Source organism: Eschrichtius robustus, chromosome 6 (assembly GCF_028021215.1).
Source record: "Eschrichtius robustus isolate mEscRob2 chromosome 6, mEscRob2.pri, whole genome shotgun sequence".
In the NCBI taxonomy this organism is placed as follows: Eukaryota; Metazoa; Chordata; class Mammalia; order Artiodactyla; family Eschrichtiidae; genus Eschrichtius; species Eschrichtius robustus.
The window spans coordinates 20,634,359-20,645,279 of record NC_090829.1 but is presented as its reverse complement, the minus strand read 5'-3'; the positions used below and the strand labels follow the sequence as shown (position 1 = coordinate 20,645,279).

At 45.9% G+C, this 10,921-nt stretch overlaps 1 protein-coding gene and 1 pseudogene across 1 annotated transcript; both read right to left on the bottom strand.

The window, feature by feature from the left end:
• Positions 1-300: 300 nt before the first annotated feature.
• LOC137765824 (proline-rich protein 23C-like) lies at positions 301-1,176 on the bottom strand. Its single transcript, XM_068545615.1, has one exon. The coding sequence runs from the start codon at positions 1,174-1,176 to the stop codon at positions 301-303; it is 876 nt and encodes a 291-aa protein (XP_068401716.1).
• Positions 1,177-9,388: 8,212 nt separating this feature from the next.
• On the bottom strand, positions 9,389-9,870 carry LOC137765823 (proline-rich protein 23B-like; annotated as a pseudogene).
• Between the last annotated feature and the right edge of the window lie 1,051 nt (positions 9,871-10,921).

Sequence of the window (10,921 nt, the reverse complement as noted above, 5' to 3'; positions counted from 1 at the left end):
ACTCTATTAAGGGGGTTGGGGGGAACAGGGGTATGGGCAGTGGTAGGGTGCCCAGAAAAGGATGGCTTTTTAGAGAAAAGTGCTGGCGCTTAGGTTTGAAGCGAATGGGACGGGGGTAGAGCTGCTTAAGGGTGCCCTCCCTAGAGGAAATCTAAGCAGCAGTCTGGGTGTCGGAAAGCACGCTGTATTTCAAGCGGCTTTTCTTTGCCCGGGTGAGCTTCCTTTCAGGTGTTTTAGTCAGTCACTGATCAAAACTCTGCAGTGCAGCCCGCATCCATAAAGCATCTGTTCGTATGATTCTTACGGTGTGTGCAAGGTACACACAGCCAATATCAGAAGACTCTCTCCTGCTGCCCGTTCAGTTGGCCAGGAATTGTGGGAGGCAGTTGATTCAGGGAACAGGCATCTCCGGGCCTTGCGTGGAGGACCATGAGGGCGTTGGGGACGCTGGTGAGGACCTGGACTTGGAGAGGGAGGTAGAGGTTGGAGTGGTGAGTCAGGGAAGGGCTCCGGAAGGTGCAAGTCCAGGTTGTCGTCGTGGTGAGGAGAGCCTCTCTCTGAACTAGTGTTGGGGGCCCGAGGGGACGGCTCTGAGACTAGGCCCAACAGGTCGAAGCCAGACATACATCCAGCCGAGGGGCGGAGCCCAGCGACCGAGACTGCAGCAGCATCCGTCCCAGCCGGCAGGAAGTCGGCGTCAGCATCCGCCTCCTCCTCGTTGACCTCTTCTTGGCAGGCGAACTCTGGGGCAGCTGCGCGGACGACTCCCGGCTCCAGGGCCATGTACTCCCCGGGAGCGCTCAGGAAAGCGCCCCGTCCCAGGCCCTGTCCCCACGGGCCTTCCACTCCCGAGCCCAGGAGGGCCTCGGGGACCAGCATGAGGATGCGATCTCCGAGAGACACTTGCCTCACGGACGTTGGCTCGGGCTCCAGCAGCAGGTCGACGTCGTCCAGGGGCACGTGCAGGGCACAGCCGGTGGGCAGGACCACCACGAAGATGAGCGTGTCCGCGGTCGGGGGCCAGGTCAGGTTGTCCAGGCTGGGCGCCGCCTTGGACTTGGACTCGGGGCCCGCGGGCTCCTCCGTTCGGCGGCGCTTGGCAGGGCCCGGTCCTCCGGGCTGCGGTCCCCACCGGTCCGCAGGGGAGGCGCTGGGGCTGCGGGGCCGGCTGCCCATCTTCTCAATGTCGCCGCGGGCCTGGGGCCTGGCAGAAGGCGAGGAAGGGCTGGGTACTGCAGGCAGTGACAGATCGGTTTGACAGGTGAGGCCGACGCAGGGCGGTGGGGCGCAGGACTGCGGGACGAGGGAGGAGCCTTCGGAGCTCTGGGGGCGCCTCTCGGGATCCCTCAGTCCTGGCTTCTAGGGGAGCTGCTGCGCTTGGCTTTGCGTGTGTGAATCTTCAGGTCCTCACGTGGACTGGTTTGCGCAGGAGTGGGCCAAGGACGTTGTGAGTGGCGCCGGCGGAACCTGAGTCGCAAAGCATTCTCACGCTAAGCTCCGCCCCTTCCTAGGCTCCGCCCCTAGAAGTGGAGGCCTCTGTGTCGCCCAGTAGCCCTGGCTGTGGTGGGTAGTTTACTCTAGAGAAATACTTTCATAGGCCTCAAGGGGGCGGAGCAATCGTGCCGCTCTAGGACTAGGCTTCCTGGGTCGAGTTCCTGGCTTTCCTTGTGTTGACCTCAGATACGGAAAACCTTAACCGGAAAACTGATTCAAGTTCAAGTCCCACCAGTGGAGCGCTGCACCAGGACAGTGAGATGTAGTTCGCTCGTCCCCTGAGACCTTGCCCTGGAAGTGACCTTTTAACTTCTTTTGGTCCAACAGTGAGGTGAATTTTTGGATTCACCTCTCCTTGCCTGTGATGTCAATGACTGTCAGATCCTTGAAGGTGGTTGCCAAGAGAAGGTGTGGCTCTACTGCCTAACCAGTGTTAATAGGAGAAAACATCCAAGAATGATTCTGGCATAGGTAATACTTTCATATGGTTTCAGAGGAAGGGGAAACATTTCCCTCCCTGTCCTTTAACCACCTGATTGCTCACTTTGTCCCTTTTTACAAAATAGCTTATATGTTCTCATTTTGAGGGCCACATAGCATTCCTTTGTACTGAATTCCATTTAAATCGGGCTTCTCTCGATGGGCGTTCAATCTAGTGATTTGTGAATTGGCAGACACTGGCCTTCTCTGGCCAATTGGTGTAAAATGCAGATTCTTTGCTGCATCCCAGAACCACTGCTCAGAATTCCTGGAGTCATGGGCGTAGGAATTCTCCTTAAGCACCTCCACAAAGATTCTGTTTTGTGGGAAAGTTTAAGATCACTGCATTTATTTTCATTCAGCATTTGAGGGGTTCAGGAATAGGGCGGTTTATGGTTGAGGTCACATCCCAGCCTGTTAGTGACAAAGTCATGAAGGGAACTCAAACTTCCTGGGCCTGCCTTGAGGGGTTTCCCCTACACTCCCGGCCTGCATCTGCTCTCCTGGCTGCATTTCCGGTGTTTCAGCCACAGGCCAAGAAATTCCTCTGCTTAGGTCAGGATGCTGGCTGGGGGAACTTACAGGGGCTGTACACTGGCATAGGGGGCCCTGCCAGGAACCTGAGTTCTCGTGGGGTGAATGTGGATGCCACTGGCACTTTCCTCTATGTTCCCAGGTGATGGGAGCCGTTGTTGTGCGCCTGTTGTTTGGACAGAGGGCGGGGTGGGGAGATGTTGGGGAGCTTGCAGGAAACAACTACTTTTGTCCTGGAGAATTCTGTCGGCGAAGCTTGAATATCCCATGGTCAGGGAATGTTCAATGGGGGCTCCATTCAGGAGAGTGAGTGTGAACATGCTCTGTTTTAAGGGCCAGAAGGAGGAACCCAAACTTGGCCAGGACACAGGGTGGGGCTCGGGGCTGCTGGCCTGGCCAGGGATGGGGGCCCTGAACGTGGTGGCTCCTGTCCCAGCCTGTGCCACCTCTTGTCCACGGCTCTACTGACCTCAGTAGTCTCACATCTGGGCTCATCATTGTCCTGGGCCCTGTGAATCCTCACTGTGAGCTCCCCTCCCAAGGGAATGTGGTCCTGTCCTGAGATAAAGGCAGTTACTGGGGGCCTGGCATAGTTGCACCCGATTTCCTCCTCTGGTCAGCCCCTTTCTTTCTTTCTTTTTTTTTTTTTTTTTAATTGGCCGTGTGGTGAGGCCTGCTGAGTTCTTAGTTCCCCGACCAGGGATTGAACCTGTCCACCCTGTAGTGGAAGCTTGGAGTTCTCACCACTGGACCATCAGGGAATGCCCTTGGTCAGCCTCGGGCAAGTCATTTCACCTTTGCTAACCTCAGTTTCCTTACATGTGAAATGGGGAGAATGCCATCTACTGTGCAGGGGGGTTGTGAGATAATGTATGTAAAATGTTCTTGGAACACAGTAAGTGCTTAGTAAATAGTAACTATTTACTGTTTATGATGTTTATAATCTGTCTTTCCCACTTGACATTGTCAGCCCTGTTCTCATCATCTTGAACAGTGTCTGGCATGTAGCCAACATCCAATGAATGGTAAACAATATCATCATCATCCTAAAAAGGGGTCTGATCTGCTAGAAAGTACTGGTCCAGGTGTTTTCAGGGCATAACATCTATATGATTGAGGAATGGTTTCCCGAGCACCAGATCAGATATCTTTCCTTCTGCCTTATTTTTGTTTACTCTAAGATGTCCAAAGACTGTCAGGTTGGATTATCAGGCCCACTCATTGGGCTTTCTTGGTGTCATTCCAACCTGACTATCCAATCAACATGAACTGCTTGAACCACTGTGGGGGCGGAATTAGCAAATAAATCCCGGTTCTGGGTAGGTTACAAGATGGCTGCCAATCGTCCATCTGATGAGGGCTATTCTGCTATCCCCCTAGAATGCATAACTAGCTTTAAAAAATTCCTATTTATTTTTATTCACTTTAGGAATAATACCTGAATACATATTTTAGAATATCTAAACAGCATAGTTAAAGCTGGAGCTCCCTTCAACTCCCCACAAACTCCCAATCCAGTATTGATGTGACAGGATCCTTTTCTATGGACTTACAAACATAACACAGGGGATGTATTTTCTTCCCGAATGGCAAAGTATTGTGGGTCTTTTTCTGCAATTTATTGGATCTTATTGCTGTTTGGTATTGTCATCCGCAAAGTACATTATCCCTTCTGTTTTTAATTGGAGAGACCTTTTCCAACATGCAATACAGGCTTTTATATGAAAATGTTGTATAAGAAAAGGCAGCTTCAAACATCTCTTGTACAGCAACACCTTTGTCTTTGCCTGAAGCAGAATGAGGTACTGGCCCACTGACTCTCTGCTTACCTCACAGTAATACTGGCAATTCTGGTATATTATGTTGTGCTTTCTTTACTTCCTGAACATGTTACTGAGTGGTGAATTGCATTGAATTAGTGATGCTATCCCAATGATTTGATACGATGATGGCCTGTGTTGTCACACAATTATTAATCCTTTACTATTTTAAGAATGACAAAACTGTCATTGAAGTAGCTATTTGGCCTTTTAAAGGCTGAGGCTGAAGCCAAATGCAGTTTGTTTTTTTTTTTGTTTTTTTTAACCTAGGACTTCAGCTTCTGTGTTATAAGTGACAGACAATGATTTCTGTATCTTAATTTTGAATTCAGCTTTCTTATGGAATTCTCTTATTTTTTTCAGTGTTTTTTTAGGTTTACAATCATATGGTTTGCAAATGGTCTTATTTTTCTTCCCTTTAAGATTTTAAACATCTAATTTCTTTCTCTTGTCTGATTTCGTTGGCTAGTATCACCAGTACAATGTCAAATATTATTGGAAAAGTGGCATCTTTTCTTGTTCTAGACTTTGGTGGGACTCCTGCTAGTGTTTGCCTATTAAGCATATTGCTCAGAAATAAATGTCATGTCAAAGAATTATCAATGTCCTGCTGTTTTATTGAATATTTAATGCGTTATTTTGAAATTTTTCCAAACTTATAGAAACAGTGCAAAAACGATGTAAAGAATTCTCATTTATCCTCTATTAACTTTTAACACTTTGCCACATTTGCTGTATCATTCTTTATTCCTGTCTCTCAGAAAGACCACAGGATATGTATGTTTATATAGATAGATAAATATACACATACATAAATATTTGTTCCTTGAATCATTAGAGAGTAAGTTGTATATATTCAGACTCTTTTCCCCAGAATTGTTCAGTGTATATTTCCTAACACGAATATTCTCTCATATATATTTTAGAACAGTTATCAAATTTTAAAAAATTTAACATTGCTGCCATGCTTTAATCCATAGTCCATTTTCCAATTTTGTCAATTATACTAACAATATCCTTTATTATATATCTCTATCTCTGTTATCTATTTAAAAATTTTAAATTTAGTATTATTTTTTCTTCCAGGTTTATTGAGATGTAATTGACATACAGCACTGTTTGTTTAAGGTGTACAGCATAATGATTTGACTTATATACATCATGAAATGATTACCACAATAAGTTTAGTTAAAGTCCCTCATCTCCTATAGGTACAAAATTAAAGAAATAGAAAAAAATTGTTTTCTTGTGATGAGAACTCTTTAGATTTATTCTCTTAACTCAGCAGTGTTAATTATAGTTAGTGTGCTCTACATTTCATTGCTAGTACTTATTTATCTTATAAGTGGAAGTTTGTACCTTTGGTCTACTTTCATGCAATTAACCACCTCCCTTGTTTTCTTTCTTTTTTTTTTTTGCCTATAAGATGCAGGTCAGGATCATGCATTTCTTTCAGGTGTCATGTCTCCTTAGTTAACTTTTATCTGGAATAGTTCCTTAGCCTTCTGCTGTTTTTCAAGCCATTAATATTTTTGAAAATTATAAGTAGTTATTTCTTAGTGTTCCTCAATTTGAGATTCTCTGATGTTTCCTCATGATAAGAGTAAAATTATATAAATATTTTTGCCTTGAATACTAATAAGTGATCCTGTGTCTTTGGAGACACATCACATCCACTTGTTCCTTACAGGTGATGTTAATTTTTCTTTTTTCAATTTAATGCTTATTAGTAAAGTTATGGATAACTTTGGGTAATCATCACCACAGCCAGTTTTAGAACATCTTCATTACCTCAGAACGTTCCCTTATGCCTATTTGCATTAAATCCTTTCTCAAAACCCCAGACCAAGATAATCGCTGATTGCCTCTGTCTATAAATTTGCCTTTTTACTGGATATTTCATAGAAATGAATCATTCAATGTGTAGTCTTTTGCATCTGGCTTGTTTCAGTTAATATACTGTTTTGGTAGTTTATTCCTGTTGTAGCAGTTGTTATCCATGGTTTACCCATGTTGTAGCATGTTGTATATGTTGTTCTTTCATTTTACTTGAGGAGTAGTATCTCTTGTACGGAAATACCACATTTGCATTTCCATACATTCATCAGTATTTGGACATTTGGATTATTTCTATTTGGGGGCTATTATGAGTAATGCTGCTATGAACACTCCTATACATGTCTTTGTGGGGACATATGTTTTCAGGTCTCTTGCATAGATTCCAAGGAATGGAATTCTTGGGTCAAATGGCAAGTTTATGTTCCACTTTCCAGAATGGCTGTACAGTTTGACGTTCTCACCAGCAATGCATGTGGGTTTCACTCTTTCCTCATTCTCACTAGAACTTGGTATTGTCTGTCTTCTTTGATTATAGCCATTCTAGTGAGTGTGTTTTGGTATGTCATCGTGGCTTTAACTTGCATTTCTCTAATGACTAATGACATTGAATATCTTCTCATGAGTGTATTAGCTAAGCCTATGTTGTGTATCTTTTATGGTTAAATATCTATTCAACTCTTTTGTCCATTTAAAAATTCTCTCATTTGCCTTATTTTTGAGTTGTAAAAGTTCTTTATATATTCTGGATACAAGTCCTTTATCTGATATGTGATTGCACATATTTTCTCCCATTTTAGGGACTTTCCTCCATTGTTTCATTGCGATATAATTGACATATAACATTATATTAGTTATAGGTTTATTTTAAAAATTTTTATTGGTGACTTTTGATGTGCATGTGTTTAAAATTTTGCTGACTTTCAGAATACCAAGTTTAAAAATTGGATTGTAAATTTGGTGTTGTATCTAAGAACCTTCTGCCCAACCAAGGTCATAAAGATTTCCCCCCTTTTTTTTGAAGAAATTAATAGCTTTAGTTTTTACATCTAGGTCTTTCATCCAATTTGTGGTTTTGTGTGTGGGTATGGTGTAAACTAATAGTTTAAGGGTTTTTTTGAATGTGATGATTCAATTGTTAAAAAGACTATGCCTTTTACATTTAATTGTCTTGGCACTTTTGTCAGAACTAAATTGACCATCAATGTAAAGATTTGTTTCTGACTCATAATTCTGTTCCATTGACCTGTTGTATGACTATTCATGTGCCAATAGCACACTGTCTTGATTATTGTATCTTTTGAATAAGATCTGAAACTTATTAGTGTAAGTCCTTCAATACAACTGCTACTCTTTCTGTAATAAACCCTGCCACCTTTGCTCAGCCTCTTCCTTGGCGTAAACGCCCCACACACATGATCAGTATTTCAAATAACGCACAGATTTTCCCTGTCTCCCAGCCTTTATATGAAACCCTTGAGCCCTTTGACTGGAAACATTCCTTCCTGCTCTGTGACAACACACCTGCCAATCTAACAGGGTAGAACTTAACTTTACACAGAGAATTGTTATATTAGAAGCTCACCAGAGGGAATATTTCTTGAGTTTTCAGAGGACCTCTCTGTTCATAGCCAATTGACTCTGTTCTGAGTATACCTTTGCATTCCCACTCTATTTGATAAATACCCCAGATTTTGACACCAAATCTGACCCTCTATCGGCTAGATATTCCCCTGATATAGAAAAAATAATGGGAAAAAAGAAAAAGAGGTAAAATAATGGGAGCAGAACTTATTAAAGTTCAGATACATTCTACCAAGTTGTTACCCAAACTTCCCACAATACCCCTTGATGCCAAAAGAAGAGCTCAAACGTATAGTTGAATGCCTTCTACAAAGCTCTTCCCATGCACTGCCTTTGTAACACTCTCATCCAGCAAGAAATGAAGCCAAACAGACAAGGATTTTGATTTGTTCAACACCTTAAGGCCATCGACAAAATATGTATACCTCACTACCTGACAGAAATTAACCCAAATACCATCCTATCATCAATTCCACATGAAGCCACTTGCCTCACTCTAATGTATCTTTGCTCTGCCTTTTTTTCGTTTGCCTCTAGACCAAGGCAGTCAATATGATTTTGCTACCTGGAGAGGACAACAACATACCTGGACAGTCATGCCCCTGGAGTACACTGCAGCTCCCTTCTATTTTTCCCTGGTTGTCGATCAAGAGTTAAAAGATCTAAATTTCCCTTGTGATTTAGTCCTAACACAATGTGTAGATGATCTAGTTTGTTCAAAGAACAAGGAAGCCTGTAAAAGGATTCCATTGACTTGCCCCAGCCTCAGCAAAAAGGAGACATAAAATTTCAAATATAATTAGTATTTTGCCAAAATACAGTCCATTATTCAGAGCATGACTCATCTCAGGAGGGAAAAACATCCAGAAAAGTTCACAATGGGCAGAGGGTAGTCAAACTATCACGGACACTAGGGACAAAACCATGTAGACAAAAGAAATTTAGCAATTACTCTATCGACCAGAAAAGGAGTGGAAGGGGCAGTGGTAGTGTGCCTGGGAAAGGATGGCTTTTTAGAGAAAAGTGCTGTCGCTTAAGTTGGAAGCAAACTGGGAGGTGGAGGCGGGAAGAGCTGGTTAAGAGTGCCCTCCCTAGAGAAAACCTAAGCAGCAGTCTGGCTGTCAGAAAGCACACTGTATTTCAAGAGGCTTTTCTTTGCCCAGGTGAGCTTCCTTTCAGGTGTTTTAGTCAGTCACTGATCAAAATTCTGCAGTGCAGCCTGCATCCATAAAGCATCTGTTCCTGTGATTCTTACAGTGTGTGCAACGCACACACAGCCAATATCAGAAGACTATCCTGGTCCCCGTTCAATTGGCCAGGAATTGTGGGAGGCAGTTGATTCAGGGAACAGTCATTTCCAGGTCTTGCGTGGAGGACTATGAGGGCGTTGGGGACGCTGGTGAGGACCTGGACTTGGAGAGGGAGGTAGAGGTTGGAGTGGTGAGTCGGAGAAGGGCTCTGGAAGGTGCAAGTCCAGATTGTCATCGTGGTGAGGAGAGCGTCTCTCTGGACTAGGGTTGGGGGTCCAAGGGGACGGCTCTGAGACTAGGCCCAACAGGTAGAAGCCAAGCACACTTCCAGCAGAAAGGTGGAGCCCAGCAACGGAGCCGGCTGTGGCATCCATCCCGGGTGGCAGGAACTCAGCATCCATGTCCGCATTCTCCCTTTGGCCTCTTCTTGGCAGCGATCTCTGGGACAGCTGAGCAGAAGAATCCCTGCTCCAGGGTAATGTACTCCCCGGGAGTGAGCAGGAAAGCGCCCCGTTCCAGGCCCTGTCCCAAGGGGTGTTCAATGCCCGAGCCCACCAGGGCCTTAGGGACCAGCATGAGGATGCGATCTCCAAGAGACACTTGCCTCACGGACGCTGGCTCGGGCTCCAGCACCACGTCGACGTCGTCCGGGGGCACGTGCAGGGCACAGCCCGTGGGCAGGACCACCACGAAGATGAGCGTGTCCACGGTTGGGGGCCAGGTCAGGTTGTCCAGGCTGGGCGCCGCCTTGGACTTGGACTCGGGGCCCGCGGGCTCCTCCTTTCGCGGTGCTTGGCAGGGCCCTGTCCTCCGGGCTGCGGTCCCCACCGGTCTGCAGGGGAGGCGCTGGGGCTGCGGGGCCGGCTGCCCATCATCCCAATGGCGGCGCGGGCGGCGCTCCCTGGGCCAAGCAAAGAGCGAGGTGGAGTTGGTCCTGCAGGCAGTGACTCCTGATTGACAGGTGAGGTGGGCCAGGTCTCTGTGGTGCAGGACGAGGCGACGCGGTTCGAAACTTCGGAGCTCCGGGGGCGCCTCTCGGTCCTGGCTTCTAGGGGAGCTGCTGGGCTCGGCTTTGCGTGTGTGAATCTTCAGGTCCTCACGTGGACTGGTTTGCGCAGGAGTGGGCCAAGGATGTTGTGAGTGACGCCGGCGGAACCTGAGTCGCAAAGCATCCTCACGCTAAGCCCCGCCCCTTCCTAGGCTCCGCCCCTAGAAGTGGAGGCCTCTGTGTTGCCCAGTAGCCCTGGCTGTGGTGGGTAGTTTACTCTAGAGAAATACTTTTATAGGCCTCAGCGGGGCTGAGCAGTCGTGCCGCTCTAGGACTAGGCTTCCTGGGTCGAATTCTTGGCTTTCCTCGTGTTGACATCAGATGTAGAAATCCTTAACCAGAAAACCGATTAAATTTCAAGTCCTACCAGTGGAACATTGCACCAGGACAGTGAGATGCAGTTCCCCTGTCCCCTGAGACCTCGCCCTAGAAGTGACCTTGTATCTTCTTTTGGTCCAAAAGTGGAGTGTGTTGGGGATGGCATCCCCAAGCTTCTGTTTACCTGAGTTGTTAATGACTGTCAGATCCTCCCAGCCGTGTGGAAAGGGAAAGAGATGTTAGGATTGAGGGTCTTTATTGCAGTCGCTGCAGGATCAACTTATATATCTATCAGTTTAGCATGATGGTCATTGTTATAATTCCATTAACTAAACCAACAGTTCACATTCTCTAAATTGACCTACACTACACTTGAGAGGTGTATCTGTTGTAGTCCAATTGACAAATGATGAAAAGGTCATGCCAAAGGAAGAAGCAATTGGCCAGAGCCCGGAACTAGCAGATCTGGGTCTGAAGCGTCAGCCTCCCCTCAAGATGATGCAGGCGGCAGTGCCTTTGATCTGGGTGTCACTTTAAAGTTGAGTCTACCGGCAGAT